This window comes from Scyliorhinus torazame, chromosome 14 (genome assembly GCF_047496885.1).
Source record: "Scyliorhinus torazame isolate Kashiwa2021f chromosome 14, sScyTor2.1, whole genome shotgun sequence".
NCBI lineage: Eukaryota > Metazoa > Chordata > Chondrichthyes > Carcharhiniformes > Scyliorhinidae > Scyliorhinus > Scyliorhinus torazame.
In genome coordinates, this window is record NC_092720.1 from 51846148 (window position 1) to 51872831 (window position 26684).

Genomic DNA, 26684 nt, shown 5'->3' on the forward strand with positions numbered 1-26684 from the left:
TATGCCTAGTGTGGACGTTTTCATGGGGAATGAGGGGAGCAGGAAGGTGGTCATGATCAAAGCCATGACCTTAGCTTCCATGCCCAGCATGCTTGAGTAACAACAAAAAACAACAGCTTTCAACATGACATCAAAATCTGCCGATTATCTGGGGGGTGACAAACATTTAACAAAAAACAAATCTTCCAGTTTATGAATCCATTGTTGTTCTTTTCTTATTTGTTTCCCAGGTGGTGAGAAGATGACCTTGTCTATTTCTGTCTTACTTGCTCAGTCTGTCTTCCTGCTGCTGATTTCACAGAGGTTACCAGAGACAGCTCTAGCTGTTCCGCTAATTGGCAAGTGAGTGATTGTAAACTGTTGCAACAGACCTTGAAAAATTCCAAATCAGTTCCTTGTCCAAAACAATTTGCAGAGGCTCTACATTGTAGAATGACTATGCTCAGAGATGGTGAAGAATTTCAAGTCAGTCGGCGCGATTTAGGAGAAAGATTTCTAAGCGTCATTTTGGGCGCGATTGGCAGGGTGTTTGTCGACGACCGCATTGGCAAGATCGCGGCCCGTATTTAATGGCACTTAGTACCGGAAATTACCCCCCCCCCCCCTCCCCCCCACAACTGGCTGCCTTACTGTCTGATTCATTGCTAAAACAGGTGAGCTGCTTTTAAATGCTCCCTCACTATTCACTCCCAGTCATCACACCACAAGCATGGCAGCAGACAGACCTGCTCCTCACTTTGGGGATACTGACCTGGCTAGGCTTCTCGACACTGTGGATGCGAGGTGGGACACCCTGTTCGGAGGACCAGCCGGAGGTCCCAATACTGGCTGGGAGGCAGTGGCAGCAGTTGTCAGTTCGGGCAGAATGACAAGGAGGACCGCCGTCCAATATAGGAAGAAGACCAACGACCTTCACCAAGCTGCAAGGGTAAATCACCAGCCCTCTCCTGGCATCAGTTCCACCTGCTACCCTTCAAATTCCACCCCTGCCCACCCCAAATCACTGACTGCCACCTCACACACCTCCCCACATCCTATCTTCTTGTTTGCTCCTCAGAAACAACTGCCACCCATCAGCATAACCCACGGGTGGGTCACAGGCGGGTCTCAGGAGGGTCGCGGAACCGTCCATCGCGGCGTTCCCTATCGCGGGAATTCACGCACAACAGCCGCAGCAGCTTCTAACAATGCCGGCTGCGAGCGGCTTTACAAATGGCAGGAGTGTTGGGACCTGAACCCGGGGTCAAAGTGTGATACCGGCATGGTGGCGGCTGACTGCATGGTGATCACTAATGATGAACAAGGCTATGACCTTGATCTGTTTTGCATCCCTAAACATTACTCAAATGATCTGGAGAGAGTGTATATTCCTCGTGGTTTAATCATGGACAGAACTGAATGTTTGGCAACGGATATAAGAAAGCCATGGGAAATCATCCCATCGTCGGCCTCTGTGTACTGAAGGGTGGCTATAAGTTTTTGCTGACCTTTTAGACTACATTAAAGCATTGAATCAAACAATGACCAGTCAATCCCAATGATGGTGGACTTCATCCGCTTGAAGAGTTACTGTAATGATCAGTCAACAGGAGAGCCACTCAGAGTTTACGAACTGAGGTGCGAAATCCACGCTTTCCTCCTCGAGAAATTGTTCTCTCTGGCCGATTCGTTTCCTGATGAAAACAGATGCTAACTGTGTATTATCTTGCAGACACCTTTTCAATTCTAAATGAACTGAACCTCAAATTGCAAGGAAAGAATGATGATTGCTTTCGGCACTGTGAAGAAATTGCAGCTTTCCAAAACTCATTGAAGGTTTGGCAATTGTGAGTGCAAAGCCAAAATTACGACATGTTCCCCACACTGCTACGACACATCAAAGAAAACAGCATAATAAGGAAACTGTAAATGGACTGGCAAGCCTGACTCCAAATGAAGCTGACTGAACTTCTGCGCCTCAGCTTTGACAGCACATTAAAAACACGGCCCAAGTCAGTGACACTGTCAGCATTCTGGAATAGCATCTCCGAGGAGTATCCGGAGCTGAGTAAAACAAGCATTTTTGTGCTTTTGTCCTTCACAATGACCTACATGTGCGAGGTTGGATTTTCCGTCCTCACAAAGATGCAGATGGCACAAAGGAACCGGTTGAATCCTGCACCTGATATGTGCGTAGCCCTCTCGTCCTGTGAACCTGATTAGAATGAGATCGTGAGGACCAAGCACGCTCACCTCTCGCATTAAGGTAAGAGAAAATGGTGGGTCGCGAATGTCGGCCGGCGTGGGTCGCGAAGGCTGGCCGGATGGTAAAAATGGGTCCCCGGAAAAAAAGTTTGAAAAACACTGGCATAACCCCTTCATGTCCAGTTGCGCTATGCCCACACATGCCACCTGCTATAGACTCATCCGACCCATCAAGCATGTGGCTCACACTGCCCTCTTAGTTCCCACAAGAGAAGATAGCCCATAATAAGTGGGAAGGGCCAAGACGGGGGATGGAGTACAAGAGATTTGAGTCCTCACCCCTATGAGGAACAGGTCCTGGAGTCGCATGGTGTTCCGTGGATGGAACAGTGACCGACAACAAGATTGATCTGCGCTGCAGAGGTGAGGATCTACTGCCCCTTCACCCAGATGACCCATCCCAAGTGATCGCCATCTGATGGAACTGGGACATTCAGAATGCCCCCCCTCCCCCTGGCCATCGAAAAGAACACCACGGAGGAGAGCTCCGAGGAGACTATCATCGACACATCACAGCTTTCATCCCCATCTTCCACCAGCGCAGAGACACACACCTCAGTGGGCGACATTAGTGGGCAGGCTTCTGGGGTGTAACACAGTGAGCACCACACATCTGCTGATGCACATCAGGTGGCGGCAGGAACATCCAAGGGGATCAACAGTCGGAGCTCTGCTGGATGCCAGGACTCAGCTGAGTCCCAGTCAGATGCCGAGACTCTGGATGCGGTTATCCCAGAGCTGATGCAGATGCTAGGACACGGCCGTGAGATTCAGGAGGGGAAGTCAGCGACATTCAAGTGACTGCATACCCGATTGAAGGAGTCCTAAAGACGATGGGCACTGGAGATGATGCCAACAATGTGTGGCACTGAGGCCAACACGGCTATGGCAGTGGAAAACCTGGAGCATGACGTCAATGTCTTGAGTACTGGTACCCAAGACATGGTTACGTCTGTGAGGACCATGGCTAAGGGCCTCAACATCATGTTACTGTCAATGAGGGACATGTCCCAGCCACAGGTGAACATTGCTGAGGCACTGCAGAGCATGGCACAGTCAATGGGGACCATCACTGACAGTGTCGACACCATGATGCAGACAATGGGAAGCCGCCAAGACTGGCAGAGCCAGGTGACTCAGAGCCCCCTGGAGTTCACTCCAGCTGCCCTGGAGATCCCCGGGTCGTTACAGCACCATCAGGTAGGAGGACGTGCTGGAGGCCACCCTGGGGCCTGCCACCAAGGAGATGGCAGCGGTCTCCAGCTCCTCTGAACCCCCCCCCACCCTTCTGACACTGGCACATCTCAAGGACAGCGGGCACAACAGGGTGGCATGGCGACACCAGTATGTCAGCTGGGGACTTTTGGCTCCAGGCCCTCCAGAGAACACCCGCCAAGGGCATCAAAGGCCAAAGGGCACGGAAAGCAGCAGGCTGCCTCCATTTCTGATGTGCATCCTGGAGATCCACCTAGACACAAAAGGTCAAGAAGAGTGAGGAGCACTGAGGATAGGGAGTGGGGGAGCACTATCTGGAGCTAGGGGGAATGGTAATGTCAAATGTTCACAATTAAAACATGTTATACCTGATACATGGAAAGCCTCTGTCAAGTTAATCTTCACAGCAAGCCGACCTGCACCCTCACCCCCATTGCCCTCCATCCCCCAGACACAGTGGTTCTGATGCAGACACCGATCAGAGGTTGGGTGTGAGTAGAAGGACAGGAGTCAGACTTTTGCATAAGGCGCACCAGAGCTTTCCTCACAGCGAGTGATCATCACTCTCCTGCTTTATATTCTGACCCGCTGACAGTGCCAATACAGGCCCATCACCCTGGAGTGATGTTACATAGACCCTGGGAGGGTGGAACAGGGTAGTCAGGGGTGGTGGGGCAGAGGGGAATGGGTGGCAAGGAGATGAATGGGCGGGGTATTGGGGGGGAATTAGGGAAAGGAGGGATTGGGGTAGACTGGATGGGCTGAGGGGGGAAGGAGGGATTGGGGGGATTGAGGGGAAGAAAGGTTTGGGAGGTGAGCTGAACGACAAAGCCTCGTCCTATGAGAACCAGGTGAGGACGAGGGCCTCCCTGGTCCGGGCATGTCGGACCCTTTTCGCCGCCTATCCTCAATTCTTCGGCAGCTCCTGCGGGCCGTCCTTCAGCCCTTCATTGTCTGGCTCATCCTACTCCTCGGATGAGGCCGCATATCCCTCCTCCTCCAGCATGTTTCCCCAGCTGCTGTGCGAGGTTGTGGAAGGCACATCAGACTACCACAAAACTGGAGACCTTCTGGGAGGTGTACTGCAGGGCACTACCAGAGCAGTCCAAGCAACGGAATCGCAGTTTTAGCAGTCCGATGCACCGCTCAGTGATAGCATCAGTGGTAACAAGGGCCTCAATTTATTGGGTCTCCGCCTCGGTCTACGGCCTCCACACTGGCATCTTCAGCCAGGACCTCAGAGGGGTACCCCTTATCACCCAAGAGCTAAATCGTCATACTGGGGTTCTCGAAGATGCTGGAGATCTTCGAGTGTCGCAGGATGTAGCTATCATGCACGCTCCCTGGGAAGCATGCACACACACGTGCCTGATCTGGAGGCATTGGTCGCACACGGGTTGGACATTCAGGGAGTGAAATCACTTCCTATTAATGAAGGGCACCCACTGATGCCCTGGTGCGTGCAAGACGATATGAGTGTCATCTATTACCCCCTGGACCGGGGGCATCCCTGCAATGCCGGTGAATCCTGTAGCCCGAGCATCTTGGTGGGCCTGGTCCAGCTCAAAGTTGATATAGTCTGCTGCTCTTGCATACAGGGCATCCACGACCTCATGGATGCACTTGTGGGCTGTAGCTTGGGAAACCAGTTGCATAGAGTTCAGGGCTGCGGTGAACTTCACGGTCACCAGGAGCAGATATCCTCCTGCACGAGGTGCCAGGTCCACAAGGACATGGTACAGGTGCCGCACTGTCTCTTTGTCCATCATCTCCTTGAAAGACCATCAAAGCCTTGGGCCATCGCTGGAGTCCCCCTGTGGATTCTTCATCGGCCCCCTCTGGGTTCTTCCTTGACCCCCTCTGGGTTCTTCCTCGGTCTGATGAGCGGCTGGGTCTTCAGGGTGTGCGGTGGCCCCCTGCACATGGGGTGCCACCTCCAACCTCCGTTGTCTGGCCGCCTAGGTCGCGACGATATTCCCAGTGCTGAAGCCCAACTCTTGAGTGTTTGATTGTTGGCTGCTGCCTTGATGGTGCTGACACTTTTAGAGTTCAGGCAAACTGTTCAGGCTTCAAAGTTTGTTTGAAATGCGATGCAATAATCATTATCTGAGACACGGCATGTGTCCCCACGATAATCCACTTAAGAATATTTTGTTTGTTAAACGGTCAACAGTAAAAACGATTTGAAAATCAGCTACGTAACATTCCACATAATACTAACCATTAAACAACAAGGAAACGTCACAGTTCCATATTGGTACCAATACAAAGTTATATCAGCTCATTTTCGCAGAAGAAAACAAGTACACGGGATCATCGCAGTTTCCTCAACAGAAACAGAGGATAAAACAGAGAATTGTTATCATGTCCAGAGCTTTGTTGTAGAAATGACCTGTCACTTGTTCCACATATCAGTGCCATTCTCCGTCCAGGTGCCGCAGCTGTGCAGGCCCTCCCACATGGTGCCATCTCACCGGAAATTCTGACATCTACATAGTCCACTAGCTCTCAAGGTGCAGTTGAACATCCTTGACTGCCAGCGTGTTTAACCCACGCTGACGTGCCAGTTACTGCAGCATTCACCACATCAGCAACAAAAGCAGCAGCAATCTGCGAAAGCATTTCTTCAACGTCATCATCAGGTGGCCCATTTGGATCAATGTTACACACCAGGTCCAGCAGCACCTTCTTGCTTCTAACCGGGTTGCCTACTGGAACTTTACCTTCCCTCCTGAGCCTGATAGTCCAGGACCCAGGTGTTTCATAATAACTTATTTAAACTAGATGTTCTGTAATCCATCATTCATATTGGCCAGTCTACGGAACATGACATGGTACCAAGATTGATGACTGACTAAGAACAAGAAGATTCTGCAAAACATCCGAACCACAAAAGATAACTTTGAAGAAGGAGAAAGAAATGCCGTTTTTTTCTACCAACCTTGCAAGCTACTGGCAACTGGTGCTCAACACACAGTTAAACTTCAAAGCTTGGGATGGAAGGCATCAAGGCACCTCAACAGCTCTGGATGCCGGTAGATAGAACATAGATGAGAATTGGCGGGTGTTGAAGCAGCAGTTCAAACTTTATGTTGCAGCCTTTGGTCTGCAGGCACAGCCCGACGAGAGGCGTATTGCATTGCTGCTCATTGTAGCAGGTCCCTCGATGATTTTGTACGTGCACTCAGGACGCAGGTGAAGCATTTGATAGCTTCCTCACCGACGTGCGGTTGAAGGCGCAGTCGTGCAATTTTAGTACCCTCCAGTCATTAATGATCCGCAATCATATCATATCATTTTCGGGATCTCCAACAATATGTTACGCGAGAGGTTTCTGAGGGAAACAGAGCTTCAAATTAAACACGCTACCCAAATATGTCACACCAGCGAGCTTGCAGCAAAACAGATCAGCACAATGAATCTCCGGCATTTTGACGCAAAGGTAGTGGAGGTGGCTAACGCCATTCGTGTGGTAAAAAACATGCTCCCAGTGCGAGCGGCTATTTTGAGCAGCTGACCCGATCCTCCATTTTATGCCGGCATTTGCCACGATAATGTCCAGCATTAATGTCCATGCGACGCAATGTTTTTCCAGGAGAAGGCCTGAACAAACAAAAAGTATCAACACAGTTGATGAAGTGTACCTCAAGGACACATGTTTTGTAGACATGGATTTCCCATGAAGACTAACATGGTTAGCAGTTTCAAATTCCTAGGGGTGCACATCTCCAAAAATCTGTCCTGGTCCACCCACGTCGACGCTACCACCAAGAAAGCACAACTGCGCCTATACTTACTCAGGAAACTAAGGAAATTTGGCATGTCCACATTGACTCTTACCAACTTTTACAGATGCACCATAGAAAGCATCCTATCAGGCTGCATCACAGCCTGGTATGGCAACTGCTCGGCCCAGGACCGCAAGAAACTTCAGAGAGTCGTGAACGCCGCCCAGTCCATCACATGAACCTGCCTCCCATCCATTGACTCCATCTACACCTCCCATTGCCTGGGGAAAGCGGGCAGTATAATCAAAGATCCCTCCCACCCGGCTTACTCACTCTTCCAACTTCTTCCATCGGGCAGGAGATACAGAAGTCTGAGAACACGCACGAACAGACTCAAAAACAGCTTCTTCCCCACTGTCACCAGACTCCTAAATGACCCTCTTATGGACTGATTTCATTAACACTACACCCTGTATGCTTCATCCGATGCCAGTGCTTTTGTAGTTACATTGTATATGTTGTGTTGCCCTATTATGTATTTTCTTTTATTCCCTTTTCTTCTCATGTACTTAATGATCTGTTGAGCTGCTCGCAGAAAAATACTTTTCACTGTACCTCGGTACACGTGACAATAAACAAATCCAATCCAACAAAATAAAGACATCACCACACATGAAGAACAACAAACGGCATCAACAAATGAGGGTTCACGATACGCTCGCTATATTTTGGCATGATCCAGAACTCAGCTTCAGGAGTGGCCCTGTTAGATAGCAAACTGATTCGCAAATCTTGATTTTGGTATTTCTTGCTATTTAACCGGCACGCCCAGATCTGTGCCAGGTATAACACGGTGGTTAAATAGAGCCAATTATCTGTCTAAATACATGCAGTAAAAGTTAACCCTAATAAAAGCAGTTTATTTATGTTAAGACAGAGAAACAACCCTTTCTGAAATACTTACACTTACCCAGCATATAAAGGGCAACTTTTTACATGATCCTGATTTTATATATATATATATTATTTAGATAGCATGGGGGAAATAGTGCAGGAAATTATTTTCATAGAGCAAAATTAGGCATAAGACATTACCATCTTAGCCAAGCTTCAGTGGGTTCCCTCTCATTTTTCAAGGCCTCCGAGTCCCAATCGGTAAAATAAGAGCCAGTGTTCCTGCAGCTTCAGGTTTCCTCTCTTCTTCTTTGGCGGTCACTCGCTAATGAGTATGATTGACCACCTAAGATCCTTTGTGTCACTTGTCATGGGCTCTGTGGGTCCTTGCGTGGCTGATGAGCCCAAATCTAGTCACATCTTGGACCACACATTTGATAGATGTTCCCGGGAGGTAGGATTGGTCTCGTGTGCTCGAGTCTCGTGTGCTCGAGACTGCAGGCATTTCTTTCTCAGGCTTCCTTTCCAGACCTCCTCTTGCCATCGGATGTTCTCGAACAATTGTGTCCCTTAAATCAGGAGGTTGCGCCAGATAGATTTCTTCTGAGCAGGGGTCTTCCAGGCGTTTGCACTTCTATGTTGCATTTCTTGAGGTCAGCCTTCAGGGTGTCTTTGAAGCACGTCCTTTGTCCTCCTCTTGTTCAGGTGCTTTACATGAGCTGGGCGAAGAAGATATGTTTTGGCAATCGGGTGTTTGGCATCCTAACTAATGTTTACCATGGTTAACAGACTGAAATGACGAGTTTCTAAGCTTAATGAGTCTGGACAGTTCGAATTGCAATTTCTGCAGCTGAGAAACATTTTAAAACATTTTTTCACATTCTTACTTTGGGTAAAGGGCAGCACGGTAGCATTGTGAATAGCACAATTGCTTCACAGCTCCAGGGTCCCAGGTTCGATTCCGGCTTGGGTCACTGTCTGTGCGGAGTCTGCACATCCTCCCCGTGTGTGCGTGGGTTTCCTCCGGGTGCTCCGGTTTCCTCCCACAGTCCAAAGATGTGCAGGTTAGGTGGATTGGCCATGATAAATTGCCCTTAGTGCCCAAAATTGCCCTTAGTGTTGGGTGGGGTTACTGGATTATGGGGATAGGGTGTAGGTGTTGACCTTGGGTAGGGTGCTCTTTCCAAGAGCCGGTGCAAACTCGATGGACCGAATGGCCTCCTTCTGCAGTGTAAATTCTATGATAATCTATGATAATCTGAACATACTTCGGATAGGATCAGATCACCGAGAATCGTTTTGACCCTTCCCTCTCCATTGGGTACCCACAGAAGGCAATTCTCAAGAAAAGGTACAGCAGCCCTTTTTAAAATAAATTTAGAGTACCCAATTATTTTTTTCCAATTAAGGGGCAATTTAGCATGGCCAGTCCACCTAGCCGGCGCAACTTTGGGTTGTGGGGGTGTAACCCACGCAAACACAGGGAAAATGTGCAAACTCCACACAGACAGTGACTCTAGGCTGGGATCGAACCCGGGTCCTCAGTGCTATGAGGCAGCAGTGCTACCACTGTGCTGCCCGATGTACAGCATCCCATGAGAAAATCTCTATCTGCCATTCTCATAGAGGAAATGCAGAAACATTTCCAGATAGAGCAAAGGAGACTTGCAGCACTTAATGAGGATGCAGTCAAACTGGATGTCAAATGACTTCTATAGACAATGCACCCTGTGTATCAGAACAGTACACTTTTGCCGTAAATCCAACAGGGCAGCTCTGTCACCTATTGCCTGAGCACCTGCAACCTTACTCATCTGTCTGAATAGTTCTCATTGGGGGTCTGAAGGTGAAAGAATGATAATGCCACACAAACGGCACTAAAACATCGGTGTCAGACCTTCGCATCATGGTAGAGATGAAAGGACAATGCACAAAATACTTAAAGAGTAGCAGGCATCTTTGTGACTTCAATATAGCACATTCCTGTCAAGAAAATAATCTACTGTTTCCATCACCATTTTCACAGTTTGGATACCGACAAAGATGCAGATTTGATTTTGAAAGTAGAACATTAACTAACCTCTCTTGTTTTGTTTTCCAGATACTTGATGTTCACAATGATTCTGGTCACCATTGTGATAGTGAACTGTGTCATTGTGTTAAACTTCCATTTCCGATCTCCCAGCACGCATGTTCTCTCATCCTGGATTAAATGGGTACAGTAACAACAGTAAAGCCTTTGTGTGGTGTTCAATTTCTCCATTTAAATAACAAAACAGTATATGATTATGCCTTAGAAGGAAAAGGCTGAGTGAATTAACACATTCCCTGGAATGATTAATATTCTTCTACCCCTTACCTATTTACCCCATCAGTTTGGAAAAGTGAGTAAAATGATACATTTAAAAACACTGACATGAAAAGACTATTAAAATGATGTCCAAACAAAACTACTTTGTACAGTAGAAACAAGAGCAGCACGGTAGCACAGTGGTTAGCACTGATACTTCATAGCGCCAGGGTCCCAGGCTCGATTCCCGGCTTGGGTCATTGTCTGTGCGGAATCTGCACATTCTCCCTGTGTCTGCGTGGGTTTCCTCCGGGTGCTCCGGTTTCCTCCCACAAGTCCCGAAAGAAGTGCTGTTAGGTGAATTGGACATTCTGAATTCGCCCTCTGTGTACCCGAACAGGCGCCAGAATGTGGCGACTCGGGGCTTTTCACACTAACGTCATTGCAGTGTTAATGTAAGCCTACTTGTGACAATAAAGATTATTATAAAGTAGATCAGAATTCCTTGATCACATATTATTGGTGGAGCAGAAATCAAGACCTATGCTCTTAAGCCTTCCAATTTATTCAGGGTTAGATGGGCCCAAGTAATTTAAATAATTCTGATGGGCACAGAATGGGAATATCTTGATCACCTGCTAGAGGGAAAGAGGCAGAAAATACAGTGCTGAGGATCCACGTTAACTTCAAAATTGGCAGTGCCAACTGCCATCGAGTTGGCCACTTTAGCAGATGGGTGATTTCAGGGAAAGGTGTTTTGAATCTTTTGAGTCATATACCAGAAAAAACAAAGGGCTGGATTCTCCGATCGCGTTCGGCGAGGGGGGCGGAGAATCCCCGATGACAGCAAAGATGATGTTCCATCCCAGACCAGCCAAGTTCTCTACGGCGTGGGACTCTCATAGTCTCACCATTCGTGAACTCAGCGTGGTGGCTGCCGCCACCTCGGGGGAGGACCGATCCGCAGGACGGGGGGGGGGGGGGGCTTCATTCGGGGATGGGGACACTGTGGGGATGGGCGATCCGGGGTGTGCAAGTGGCCGAAGGGGGTACTGTTTGTGCGGTCGGAGTCCACGGGCTGACCGTGAAGCACGGCGTGACCGCTGCAGGCCGCCGCCATGCGCATGCGCCGCCACGGACCCGCCAATTCTCCAGGCCATATCGGCAGCGAGAGCTGGGAGCTCTAAGTTGCCTCCCTGCTGGCCCCCCACCCCTCCTTCCCCAGAGCAGGGAATCGGTGATCGTTTTGCAGCAGTTTTTCCATGGGTTGGCCTTTGTTACACCGACCCAAGTGGTAATTTTTCAGCTTTAGCAGTGAGAGGGAGCCAACTAACCCCAGGAGGCATCCAGTCCCATTATCTCCCATCAACTACATGTGCACGCTTTCCAATGGAGTTTCTGCCTAACAGTTAGGGTGGGGCTATGAGGGTCAAACCTTCCCATTTCTAACCCAATGGGACTGAGACCAACTGATCTTTACCAGCTCAGATCGATTAGCTCAACCTAAATTGGGAATCAAACTTGGACTCTCTTGGTCCATACGAGTTACTTATTCCCTGCATAGACTCAATTCCCTGGAGTTCCGAAGAATGAGAGGCGATCTCATTCAAACATACAAAAGTCTCACAAGTTGCGACAGGGTAGATGAAGGAAGAATCTTTCCCTTGGTTGGTGGGGAAAGGGGAGTGCGGGGGGGGGTGGGGGGTGGGGGGGGGGGGGGGGAGCAGTGTCTAGAACCAGTGGGCACAGTCTCAGAATAAAGGGTCTGAAATTAGGTGGAATTTCTTCACTGGTGAATCTCGGGATTTCTCTGCTATACAGGACTATGCAGGCTCAGCTGAGTATGTTCAAGACTGAGATCGATAGATTTCTACATATTAAATCAAAAAGGGATAAAGGGAGAGTGCAGGAAAATGGTTTTGAAGTAGCAGACCAGCCATGATCTCAGTGAATGGTGGAACTGGCTCGAAGGGTTGACTGGACTACTCCTGCTCCTGTTTCTCGTATTCTTATGTTCAATGGCCCATCAGGGAAAGTTGGGGTTTACAATTTCAACCTGGAATTATTTTGCTCGTCAGATTGTTTTTGAATTTTTTTGCTTCATTTCCCAACAAGGGGATTGCCAGTCTGCTTCGCCCCAGGCTTCCGGTTAGTATTTCTCTTGGACCAGTCACTAGAAGGTGTGCTAGATTGAGAAGAGGGTGGTGCCCAATCTCTCCTAACATTTCCATGTGAGAGTGCCTATAACCGCCACTTCCTTTTGCTCTGTGGCAATGCAGCCTGTGGAGCTTGCAGGATGCACAATTGTGGTGCAACACCTGCACATTTCGACTGCAAAGCAAAGAGCAGTACATGAAAGGGTCAGTGTGCTGTGTCAGTCACGACCAAATGAACATTAAGGCAGAATTCATATCAGTCAGAATTTAATAAATGTAATATTCAGGATAAAAACATTTGCATTTTAACTTGAAAGTGACGACATGTTTATCATTTCATGGAGCTGGACAATTTAAATGAAAGTGATTTTACTTAAATCTGTACAATCTTATGTGAATTTCTAGCTGTTTTTGGAAAAACTCCCACGGATCCTGCACATGTCCCGACCTGAAGACAGTGACTCATCACCATGGGAGAACGGTGCATTGCAAAGACGTAGCAGTTCCATTGGATACATTGTCAAAGCACAGGAATATTTCACCATCAAATCCAGGAGTGAACTTATGTTTGAGAAACAGTCTGAACGCCATGGATTGAGGACACGGGCCACTCCAGCTATCAGTGAGCACCCCCAGCATTAATAGATTAATCAGACAGATTCCAGACTGTTTTAATTAGTGAAGAAACTTTCCTGGTTTCCTTAATAGCTTAACGCCCAAGCTGCTGAACAGCTAAGCTTTAGAGACCAATGACGTTCCTTGATTGGGGGGGCATGGTGGCGCAGTGGTTGGTACTGCTGCCTCATGGCACTGAGGACCAGCAGCCACTGTCCGTGTGCAGTTTGCACATTCTCTACCTATCTGCGTGGGCCTCACCCCCACAACCCAAAAAGATATGCAGGGTAGGCGGATAGGCCACACAAAATTGCCTCTTCATTGGAAAAAAAAGAATTGGGCACTTTAAATTTTAAAAAAGAAGTTCCTTGTTGAATTCCTGTTTTAAAGTGAGGAGACCAACATTTGCCTGGAACTAATTATGTGCAATAACAAGTCATTTGCAAGTCTTTTGAAGTTCAAATTCAAAAGATGGTTCTTTACGCTGAATTAAATGATTTATGATCTTTGATAAATAAATTGCCAGTTATTTTGCATGTCATAGTTCCAAATTATAGAAGAGGTTATGCTGATGACAATGATGCATAACTTTATGCATTTTAAGATTCCGGACGGGATTATCTCAGCTGAACGCCGGGCCGGAGAATCGGTGCAACCGGCGCAAACCGTGCCACGCCGCCCCGACGCTGGGATGCGATTCTCCGCAGAGCGGAGAATTGGCGCCATTGCGCAGGCGTGGTCGACGTGGCACCAGCACGGTCGACATGGCGCTGGCCGGGGAACGCTCAACGGGGCCCATCCCGGCAATTCTCTGCCCGGGATGGGCCGGGCGGCCGTACCAAAAAACCCGAGTCCCACCGGCGCCGTTCTAACCTGGTCTTACCCGGTGGGACTTCGGCATGGAAGGGTCCGGGGGCTGCCTGTGGGGTGGGAGGGGGGGGTCTGACCCTGGGGGGGGGGGCCTCCACTGTAGCCTGGCCCGCGATCGGGGCCCACCAATCGGCAGGCCGGCCTCTCGGGCTGGGGGCCCCCTTTGTTCCGCGCCGGCCCCTGTAGCCATGTCGTGTCAGGGCTGGAGCAGGGAAGGGAGCCACTGCGCATGCGCGCGTTGGCGCCGGTGCCACTGCAAATGTGCGGACCCCGCGGTGCCCAGTTGGCGCCGGGATCGGCAGCTGGAGCGGCGTGGGTGGCTCCAGTGCCGTGCTGGCCCCCTGTAGGGGCCAGAATTGCTAATCCTGTGGCCCCGTTTTTCAAATTAAAATGTGAAGTAGTAATTTATATGAAAAAGATTAAGAACTTTACTGGTGGCAACATCTGAGTTCACGGAAATCTGAATGAGCCTTTCTTGAATGGAAATATCAGTCAGAAGTCTTACAACACCAGGTTAAAGTCCAACAGGTTTGTTTCGAATCACTAGCTTTCGGAGCACAGCTCCTTCCTCAGGTGAATGAAGAGGTGGGTTCCAGAAACATATATGTAGACAAAGCCAATGATGCAAGATGATACTTTGAATGCGAGTCTTTGCAGGTAATTAAGTCTTTACAGGTCCAGACGGAGAAACTGGAAATATCAGGATTAGCTGGAGAGGTTGAATGCAATTTTCTTATGTGTTATTTTTATGTGAATTAGCCTCATTAAGAGATAAGCATTTCATTTAGAAATCCTGTCCAGCAGTAAAATAATAAATGCATTTCTTTTAAAACCAAGGTCTTGGAAGCAGTGGCAATGATAATCTGAACATTCCAGACCAGCTGTACGCAGAGGTTAAATCAGGCATCGATGGGGCAAACTTCATTGTAAAGCACATAAAAGAAAAGAACGACTATGATGAGGTAGGTCTGATGAACAGGAATATCAGGTGTTAATCAAGTTTTTCTCTAATTGTTCTCTCTGACACTTTGAACAACTGAGATTTTATTAGTTGTCTCAAAGAAGGGAGGAGAGTTCAAAGACCACACACGTGGTGGAAAACAATGGACAAAAATTAAGGGAAAAAAGGGAAACATAAAAAGATTTGCTGTGAAGGTCACCGCGACCCTCAACCTTTTTGCTACTGGTTCATTCCAGGACTTGAGCGGGTCCTGTGCGGAATTTCACAATCGACAGCTCACAGGTGCATCCGGCAGGTGCGGGATGCTCTGTCTGCATCAAACTTCATCACCTTTGAACGGGGTCAGGCTCACCAAGGTGCCAGGATTTGCCACCATCACTGGGATGCCCTAGGTCCAGAGGGCAATCGATGGCACGCATGTCGCCCTGTGCATCATTTATTAACAGAAAGGGGTTCCACTGCCTGAATGTTCGGATCGTGTGCGCCCACTGCCTCAATATCACGCCTCAGTGCCCACTACACAGACAGCTACACCCTGGGAATTTGGAGGTTCCCCGTATCTTCGAGGACCACCCAAGGATGAGAGGTTAGCTTGTGGGAGACCAAGGACACCCGTTGAGGTCATGGCTGATGACGCCAGTGTGGGAACCGAGGCGGAGACCCGTTAAAATGAGGCCCACACTGCCACCCATGGTATCATTGAGCGATGCATCGGGCTGCTGAAAATGCGGTTCCAGAGATTCGACCCCTCTGGTGGTGCCCTGCAGTACACCCCCAGAGGATCTCCACCTTTTGGTGCTGTGCCCTCCACAACCTGGCAGCAATGTTCCGACATGCTAGAGGAGGAGGAGGGACATGCAGCCTCACGTAGGAGGCAATAGACTAGGAGGGGCTGGAGGATGAGCCCGAGGAGAAGCTGGAGGACAAGCGGCGGCGGCAAGGGTCTGACATGCCTGGAGGACCAGGGAGGCCCCCATCATCTCCAGATTCTCATAGGACGAGGCTGTGTCCATCAGCTCAACTCCCCGCATTTCCCTCCCTACCCATGCATTTACCTCCATCTCCCCAATGCCCCTCCCCATTTTCCTCTGTCCCCTCAATCCCCCTCCCCTATTTCCCTTCTTCCCCCAAACCTCCTCCCCCATTTCCCTCTGTCCTCTCAATCCCCCTCTCCTATTTCCCTTCTTCCCCCAATCCTCCTCCCCCATTTCCCTCTGTCACCTCAATCCCCCTCCCCTATTTCCCTTCTTCCCCCAATCCTCCTCCACCATTTCCCTCTGTTCCCCAATCCCCCTCCCCTATTTTCCTTCTTCCCCTTTGTAGCCATCTCAGATGGCCACCTGAAAAGGATCATGGGAATTATGGCCAATCCAGGACTGAGACAGACCCAGAGCTTGTGAGTGTATTTGCAATCCAGATAGCTAGACGTGATCGAAACCCCGCTCGTTGGCATTCTAATGGCCCATTTCCCCAGAACAAAAGAACTGTCCGCAGGTAACCGATACAGATACAGACTTATCGGCGCCACTCCCTTTACTCAGGGAGCCCAAACAGCCAAGGTCAATGACCGCTAAGGACACGCCAAGCCATCAAGGCACCTGTCCCTTTATTGGCCAAAATCGAAGGCAGTGATCGAAGCCTGTCGGATTATTGGGTCCAAGTTAAGGACCGCCCCAAAGAGCGCAAAATCCCAGCTGGATAAGAAGAGACACAGCCATGTGCTCGGTCTCTCTTGGATCCGGCCTATGCCAACCCAAGTGCAGCATAACGACCAGACAGACAAGTTCAAAACCAACGATCGCTACCAGACGGATGAGCCCAGCAGAAACGGAGCCACTTCTTCCACCCAGCCACGCAAGATCCGAATAAAGGCCTTGTCCGTCTGCATAGAGCCGGTTGCCCTGAAGTTAAGTATAGGTTATTGTAGTTGTTAGGTGTAGTTTAACTTGTAGTGCTTTGTGTTGCATGTCAAAGTAATCCTTGTGTGTAAATAAACCACCTTTGAACTTGAACTGACTAACTGGTTGTGTGGTCCTTTGATCGATATCCGGTAAAGCCTTGTGGTGGTATCATTTGATACCTGGTGACTCTAAAGAGCATCATTATTAATTGGCAACATTATTGGTGACTTTGGTGGTGATTGGCAACATTATTGGCAACTCCTCCGAGACTCGAAATAGAAGTGATTTTGTCACTCCGAGAGAACCCACAAACTTTGAAATCCAATTGCGTGAAAGAGAAAGAACCACAAGTGCAAGCCCATATCGACCAAATCACCGAATTTCGGAAGTGTGCACTAACCGGCATGCGTACTAACAGGGATTTAAGGTAAACTCGTTAGATTGTGTCAAAACTATCGAGGGAATTGTGAACCGATAAATAGCTTAGGCCATACTCGCAGTTCAAATCGCCACCTTTTCCCCCATCCCAAATTAACGATAGGAAACAGAGATTAACGGTAGGAAAAGAAGCAACGGACATAAAAGCGATGGAACGTTTAATGAACCCACAGGAACCTGAGGTCGCAGCGACCAACAGAGCAGAGCAGTGCTCCATATGGGAAGAAGAGTTGAGGAAGTATTTAAAGGGGAAAGGATGGCCTTTGGTCCGCTTTTTGTTCAAATGAAGAGTCAGGTCCAGGAAGCATAGGACAAACTTGGTGGGACAACCTAACCGAGGTGCATAAGAAAAATGCAGCGAAAGTGCGAAAGCCGATGGCAATAGTGTCCTGCTTGGCACAGTTGCGAGGCACAGAGGAGGTTGTGAGGACGCTCCGCAGGCAGCTAGTTGAGAAAGAAGAGAAGAATGAGGGAAACAATAGCGAAAGCGAAAAGATTATTTAACAACTCCTGGATCAGTTGGCAGCTAAAGATAAAGAGATGGCTGATGTCAAACGGGCACACCAATCTTGTTTAGTTCACCTTAGCAGCTTTCAGACCCAGTACGATAAAGCCTACCAAGATACACAGCGCGCAGTCTTGGTACGAGAAGAGACAGAACAGCAGATAGCACAGTTTACGAGTCAATGCGTGGTTTTAAAGGCAGCTTTACCCATAGCTCCACTACAGAACAAAAGCAGGGCACAGTAGACCACGCGAAATGTAGACAACAAATAGAGAAGTTGCAGTTCAGTCACTGCTTTCAGTGCAAAACGGATTTAGGGATACTTTTGGACAAAATATAGATGAGGAAGGTGCCCCCAATTGGCAAGAACTAAATGAAACCGCCCAGAGATATGTAGAGGACACAGAAAATCACAATAGAGCCCCCCATGCCCTGAAAAGGAAATCACCCGCACCACCGACTGCACAGGCAGCACACATCCCCATGAATCCGGTCACCACACTGCGCAAGTCACCGGATCGGGAGGAGCCCGATTGCGTTTACACCACCCCATTATCCATCACCCTACTGAGAGATGCCTGCGCTAAAAGTGATCCATTCGAACCCACCGCAGACCCGCATAATTTCTTTGAGAGAGTACAACAAAAGGTTATGTACGGTCTAGACGAAAGGGAGGAAGTTAAACTTATAGTAATGAGCCTTGACCAGTCCGTCAGCTCAGCTTTGCCAGAATCCCAGAATGTAGGAGGAAGAACCCTACAGGAGATGAAAACGGCCATTTTAGATGCAATCGGGTACAACAAGGGAGACCCAGTAGAAGGTTTAAACCGCTGTAGGCAAGAGAAGGGAGAGCATCCGACTGCATTTGCAGGTCGCCTTTGGATCCATTTTAAGGCAGTATTTGGGGATTTTAACCGCGCACACTTAAATGAGGACGACACCACTAAATGGTCCTGCACTTTAGTCTCCCACGCCACAGAAGCAGGTCAAAGGGCTTGTGTGAATTACGGCCCCGCAGACCACACACACAATGGGTGTTAAAGAGACTCTCCAGAGCTTGGGAACAATCCCTATATAGGAAGGCAGATCAGGAACAGATAGAAGCAAATATGCACCCAGTCAGGACTAACCAGGACCCAGCATGGATAAATGAGGGCAGACATGAAGGACAGCATCCCAGAGCACAGGCACCACAAGGTTGCTATAATTGTGGACACATGGGACATTACGCCCGCGAAACCGACAAAATCCCCCGAACCAGCAACGCTACCAACAACCAGGCCCCTACCTAGGAACAGTGTTAGGCCCATACATAGTGTTAGCGCCCATTCAGATAATTCAGCAATCAACACCACAGATTGACGGTGATCGGACTCCCCAACTTGGGTCTGCGACACAATCTGGGACAAGTCAGGCAGACCAGTAGTCACAGGCACAGTCCGGGGACATCCAGTAGAAATTCTTTGGGACACAGGAGGGTCCCGCACCACTTTAAACTCCTCCACAATGTTCCAGCGTGACAAATGGCCCACCACAGACACCATCACCCTTAGTGGATTTACCGGACATGTACAGCAGGGATATATCACAGCCCTGTAGATATTCAGATAGGAACCGTAAGCACCAGACACCACGTTGTTTTAGTCGACTTGCCCCAAACAGCCAAGCAGATTCTAGTAATAGATTTTTTGAGCTCCCACAACCTTTCCTTTGATCCCGTGAATAGATGTGTATGGAAAATGGCCAAAACAGCGAGAGCCCCCGCTACGCTCACAGTAGGGGACTATGAACATAGGATTTGCTCAGTAGGAGACTATTGGTTTGATCCGCAAACAATTAGCTCAGACCAGACAATTAGAGAGGACCTCAGAAAACATAAAGCTTCCTTCACCCAACACAAACATGATTGTGGGAAGACCCCAGGAATGGTCACAATTTCAGGTCCTGACCCTAAGCCGCAGAAGCAATACGGTTTCCCACAGCAAGCTGAGGGTGAGATTTCAAAAGTCATCAATAGCTTATTAGATCAAGGAGTAATTCGGCCGGTAGCCTCAACAAATAATGCCCTGATTTCGCCCGTGAAAAAACCTGATGGTTCTTGGCGACTGACAATCGACTCCGAGAACTTAACAAGGACAAAAGCACTGGCATCGGATGAAGCATACAGGGTGTAGTGTTAATGAAATCAGTCCATAAGAGGGTCATTTAGGAGTCTGGTGACAGTGGGGAAGAAGCTGTTTTTGAGTCTGTTCGTGCGTGTTCTCAGACTTCTGTATCTCCTGCCCGATGGAAGAAGTTGGAAGAGTTAGTAAGCCGGGTGGGAGGGATCTTTGGTTATACTGCCCGCTTTCCCCAGGCAGCGGGAGGTGTAGATGGAGTCAATGGATGGGAGGCAGGTTCGTGTGATGGATTGGGCGGTGTTCACGACTCTGAAGTTTCTTGCGGTCCTGGGTCGAGCAGTTGCCATACCAGGCTGTGATGCAGCCTGATAGGATGCTTTCTATGGTGCATCTGTAAAAGTTGGTAAGAGTCAATGTGGACATGCCAAATTTCCTTAGTTTCCTGAGGAAGTATAGGCGCTGTTGTGCTTTCTTGGTGGTAGCGTCGACGTGGGTGGACCAGGACAGATTTTTGGAGATGTGCACCCCTAGGAATTTGAAACTGCTAACCATCTCCACCTCGGCCCCGTTGATGCTGACAGGGGTGTGTACAGTACTTTGCTTCCTGAAGTCAATGACCAGCTCTTTAGTTTTGCTGGCATTGAGGGAGAGATTGTTGTCGCTACACCACTCCACTAGGTTCTCTGGGAATGGCTTCCTCAGCACACAGGCGCCATCGATGAATTAAAATGCGCCCTCGGGGGTTGCTTTTTGGGGGGTTGCTTTTTTTGGACTGTGTTTTGCACTTAACGCTGTTGGGTTCCTTTTTCATTTTGTTATTGAGATTTTATGAAAACTTTAATAAAAATTATTTTAAAATAAAAAAATGCGCCCTCGGCACAGCTCCCGCTTTGCAAGTTCCAGACCCACACTCTCCCTATGCCATAGAAGTAGCAACCACAGAAGTAGCAACCATCGACCGAACCCTATCAGCAGTACTCCTAAAGGAAAGGCATGACCGCTTAGGACCCGTAGCCTATGCCTCACGAGTTTTGGATCCCGTGGAGCAAGGATTTACGGCCTGCGAATGGCACTTGCTCGCAGTCTTTTGGGCAGTACAGTATTTTGCATACATCACAGGCCTTAACCAAGTAACGATTTTAACCGAGCACACCCCAACGCAGCTATTGTTAGATGGTAGGTTGAAGGACGGTTCAGTCAGCCAGGTCAGAGCAGCTCACTGGACACTGTTGTTACAAGGAGGACATTACAGTCAAACATACAAAGACCCACACATTTCGAGCAGATAACGTTCAGCATGCAGGGACCCCATGAGTGCCAGATCATAGCAGCTCAGCACCACACAGGACCCTTTATTCCGAAGTCACTGCACACATGAGAAGGCAGTAAAACGCAGAATCCACACACCATAAAGATTTATGTAGACGGTCCTCCACGATAGAAAATGGAAAGAGAATAACTGCTTGTGGAATTTATGTAGAAGAAGCACAGGGACGCGCATTAGAAGAAATATCTTTAAAATTGCCCGGCCACCTAGGATCACAAGCAGCAGAACTAGCAGCCATAGCATATGTAATGCAGCACCCCGATTCCTTTCCAACCCCCGCAGACATACATTCGGACAGTTTATATGTGTGCAATAGCTTGACAAAATTCCTGCCCCTGTGGGAATCTTGAGGATTCGTATCCGCTGATGGTAAACCCCTACCCTCAGCCCCATTGTTGAAACACATTATTAGGACAGCTAAAGACCGCCCGTACGGTATTATTAAAATGAGATGCCATCATCGTTCCTCCCCACCCGGTAATGTAAAGGCAGACGCCTTAGCTAAGTCAGGATCGCGCCACGGTCACTTTTGGCAATCCCCCGAAAGTGAACCGATACACGCAGTCCAGGTTTCTCAGACCAATATCGAGGATCTATCCCAGGCCCAAAAGGCAGACGACACTCTCAAACAGGTTTTAGACGGTAACTTCCCAGCCCCCTACGACAAATGCAAGGACTCATTGACGGTACAGTTTTGAAAAATGGAATTTATGTGGTCCCCACTCAGGACAGAAACCAGATAATTTACCAGTTTCATGACGGACATGGACATCAGGGGATAGACAATATCATTGCCCATTTAAGACCTTTGTGCTGGTGGCCCGATTTAAAATCCGATGTAACACATTGTGTTGAGAATTGTTTAATCTGTGCACAGAACAATCCTGAAAGATACTCCAAGAAGGGACAATTGAGACATACCATATCTGTTAATGGCCCTTGGACAAATTTGCAACTCGACTACATTGGCTCCCTCCCCCCCTTGCAGAAATGGTTTCAAATACGTATTAGTGGTAATCAACAACTTTACAAAACGGGTAGAAGCATTTCCCTCACGGACAAACACTGCAAAGGCCACAGCTAAGATTTTGAACCAACAGATATTTACACGCTGGGGACTCCCCCGCAGCATTGAGGCAGACCAAGGTTCCCACTTCACCGGCAGAGTCATGAAAAATGCCCGAACGTTTTCGGAATCAAACAAAAATTTCACATCATGTATCACCCCCAATCCAGCGGCATTGTTGAGAGAATGAATCGCACTTTAAAAGCGACCATTAGAAAGATGGTGCAACAGAATAATACCACATGGGACACAGTTCTCCCATTTGCCCTTATGTTTATTCGGAACACCATTTCCAGTTCCACAGGTTTCACCCCCCACACTTTCATGACCGGACGGCCCATGAAAGGAATTGAATATTTATTAGGTCTCGATTTGGCAAGCCCCACAGTCACCGCCTTCACCCATGAAAAAGCGGTCACAGACAATAGTAAAGCAGCACAGCTCGCTGCAGCTATCCGACTAGGCGCTAGAAGGAAGCAGAGTAAAGCCTGCTTTGACAAAACCGTCCACCCCGTAGAGTACACAGTCGGTCAGCAAGTAATGGTTTCACTTTACAACCCCAGTTCTTTCCTCTCCCCCAAATTTGCAGGACCCCACTCCATTTCGGACAAAGTAAGCCCCTCTGTGTACAAGATAAAGTACCCCAATGGTAAAACTGGTTGGTTCCACATCAACCAGCTCAAAGTCTATGGAACCCAATGTAGCCACTCCCACCGCATCTCCCTAGCAATAGCAGATGATTCTGCCCCGCCCATCGACAACCTAATCCAACCCTCCTCCAGCCCTGACAGCACGTCCACAGACCCGACGTTGTCTTCGCCCACAGGTACGACCTTCCACCTTGAGCTTGACTCCGACAACAGCACCAGCCTCCCGAATTGACCACGATCACTGACCACCGGTACAACCTACCAGGCCCCAGTCACCCCAGCCCCCGGTACCACGACCAAGACATGTTTGGCCCCCTATACCCTGTTCTACAGCCACAGCCACAGCCACCGCCCGACAACAGTAACTTGCCCTTCACTGCCACCGCCCCTACACCTCATGACAAACTAACCCCTTTTTGGCACCGCGACAACTCTTGTAGAGTGGTTAGATATGACGATTCGGATTCCACGACGGCCCACGCGGCCACGGCACTAAAACGGCAGACACAAGTCTGGCAACTGGGAGATGGTGATGATTCAGATTCTGACTCTGGTTATGGTAATCCTTTTACAACGCTTTTTGATACAGAACCCGGAGGTGCCTAGATGATGAGAAAAAGACGCCACATAAGAATTATGGTGTCCTACTTTCTGATGGAGCATGCCCGCCTTTTTATTTTCCTTCTTTCTTTCTTCTTGTTACATGGTTTTAATTAATGTCGGCCTGACACCCAATCATGTTCCCGTCACTTTGAGTACTCTGGAATGGTTCTTTACACTTTTGGCAGGTCTTAGTTTTCCCTTCTCTGTTCTTTTATTGTGGTTTAAAGAATGCCCTTTGCCACAGTCTGTATACTTATCCCTTTACCTTCCGCGACCCTCTGGTTGTTCCCCACCTGCTATTTACATGTTTGACATACTTGGTTGCCACATATGCTGCTACACGCGAACAACCTCTGGATGACAAAACTCTAAAAAACTGGCCACCCTAAAATTCGGCTAGTAAGGTGAGCTTCAACCACCACTGGTTGCAGGTAAAGAAAAGACTGGTTGGAGAAATTGTCTGCCCAGTCCCTGCATCGACCACAAGCTGCGAGAATCTCTGTACTTTAAAAATTGGTATTTCTTGTCTCTCAAAACGTTATTTCAAAAAAGAAAATGAGGGAGTCACACATGGTGATGATCATAATGGGAAATTGGATTAAGGAGAGAAAGGCAAGTAAAACGAGATATTAACCGAAGATAATAACAGATATTATGCTTGCACCCCCAGCATCACACGGAACACGGAAGAAGACAAGATGAAGCAAGGACTGATGACCTACATTGTGATCATCGATGGACTCCTACAACTGCGCACATTACAAGCCTCTGTACCACACACCACACCAGCCCCGAACACCACCACACAACATGACACCCCTAGTCTGGACACCACACCACACATAGAGATAGACACTGAAAACCCCACTTGGTGCGAAAACATTGCCAAATGGTGCCCCCTTGCATTCACAGTAGAGGCCCTTCTGGTAACTGCAATAATCTGCAGTGTCATTCAGATACTTCGACTCCGTACATGGTGAGCAAAAGCCTCCCGGTCCCCGATATATACAGTTCGAGCCCCCTTTTTCGGCATTCAACAAAACTGAATTACCTGCTGTAAGAATTATAATCATGTACCTCTGTAAACTTTGCTAGATTAATTAGAAATGTGATGCTGCTGTTTTTAAATTTTTGTCCTGTACATAAGTTCTTTTGATATTTACCAGCAGCATAAGAGTAGTTTAGATAGTGTTAGTTAGTGATCAACTGTACGGATAAGTTAAATGTTTTATAGTGATCCGTTAGAAATTAGTAATTTGTGATGTGTTAATAAAATTAGGTAAATGTCCCACAACATAGGCTAGAGTAGTGTAGAACCTGGCCTTGACCAGGGGTGACCGGCACACCAAGGATGGATCAGGGATCAACAGTGTGATCCACCACGCTTCGCATTCAGGATCAAGAGGACGGGATGTAGCCATCTCAGATGGCCACTTACAAAGGACCATGGGAATTATGGCCAATCCAGGACTCAGTCAGACTCAGAGCTTGTGTATGTATTTGCAACCCAGATAGTTAGATGCGATCGAAACCCCCACTTGTTTCCATTCTAATGGCCCATTTCCCCAGAACAAACGAACTGTACTCAGGTAACCGATACAGATGCAGTCTAACCGGCGCCACTCCCTTTGCTAAGAAAGCCCAAACAGCCAAGGTCAATGACCGCTAAGGACACGCCCAGCCATCAAGGCACCTGCCCCTTTATTGGCCAAAATTGAAGGCAGTAATCGAAGCCTGTCGAATTATTGGGTCCAAATTAAGGACCGCCCCAAAGAACGCGAAATCCCAGCGGGATAAGAGACACAGCCATGTGCTCGGTCTCTCTTGAATCTGGCCTATGCCAACCCAAGTGCAGCATAACGACCAGACAAGTTCAAAACCAACGATCGCTACCAGACGGATGAGCCCAGCAGAAACAGAGCCACTTCTTCCACCAGCCACGCAAGATCCGGACAAAGGTTTTGTCCATCTGCATAGAGCCAGTTGCCCTGAAGTTAAGTATAGGTTATTGTAGTTGTTAGATGTAGTTTAACTTGGAGTATTTTGTGTTGCTTGTCGAAGTAATCCTTGTGTGTAAATAAACCACCTTTGAACTTGAACTGACTAACTGGTTGTGTGGTCCTTTGATCGATATCCGGTAAAGCCTTGCGGTGGTATCATTTGATACCTGGTGACTCTAAAGAGCATCATTGTTAATTGGCAACATTATTGGTGACTCTGGTGGCGATTGGCAACACCTTCTTCCCCCAATTTCCCTTCTCCCCCATCCACCGTCCCCATTTCCTCCCAACTTCCAATTCCTCCAATCCCACCCATTTTCCTCCCCCCCCCCCCCCCCCCCACCCCCATGCCTCCCCCATCCCACATCACCCCACCCCTCCTGACCACTCTATTCCACCTTCAAGGGTCTGTGTAACATCACTCCAGGGTGATGGGCCTGTGTCGCCACTGTCAGTGGGTCAATATACAAGGCAGGAGCGTGATGATAACTCACTGTAAGGTAAGCTCCGGTGCTTCTCAGTTTCTGCAAACATCTGACTCCTGTCTTTCTACTGACAGCGCTCTCACATCCATCCGCTTGACGGGGTCTGCATCAGGGGCTTTTGATCTTGGATCACTGTGCCCAGGGGGTGGGGGGAGCGGAGGGCAACAGGGGGTGGAGGTGTAGGCAGGCCCGGTGTGAAGATAAATGTGACAGAGGCTTCTCATTTATCAGGTGTTATATGTTTTAATACTGAACATTTGACATTTCCATACCCCCTAGCCACAGATAGTGAACCCACCCACAATCAGCATCCTGGGGGTTACCATTAATCAGAAACTGAACTGGACTAGCCATATTAATACTGAGGCTATCGAGGCAGGTCAAAGGCAAGGAATCCTACTGCAAGTAACTCCCCTCCTGATTCCCCAAAGCCTGTCCACCATCTACAAGACACAAGTCAGGAGTATAATGGAATACTCTCCACTTACCTGGGTGAGTGCAGCTCCAACAGCACTAAAGAGGCTCGACACCATCCAGGACAAAGCTGTCCTCTTGATTGCTCCTCCTTCCACATTCAAACTATCCACCACCGACGAACAGTGGCAGCCGTGTGTAC

The 26684-nt window shown here is 48.5% G+C and overlaps 1 protein-coding gene across 1 annotated transcript in view; it reads left to right on the top strand.

The window, feature by feature from the left end:
• chrnd (cholinergic receptor, nicotinic, delta (muscle)) overlaps window positions 1–26684 on the top strand; it is an 84714-nt gene that overhangs the window by 53777 nt on the left and 4253 nt on the right. Inside the window, exons 8-11 of the mRNA XM_072474180.1 lie at window positions 231–342; window positions 10183–10297; window positions 12933–13149; window positions 14850–14974. Coding sequence (XP_072330281.1) covers window positions 231–342; window positions 10183–10297; window positions 12933–13149; window positions 14850–14974 — 569 coding nt within the window. The remainder of the gene's footprint in view (window positions 1–230; window positions 343–10182; window positions 10298–12932; window positions 13150–14849; window positions 14975–26684) is intronic.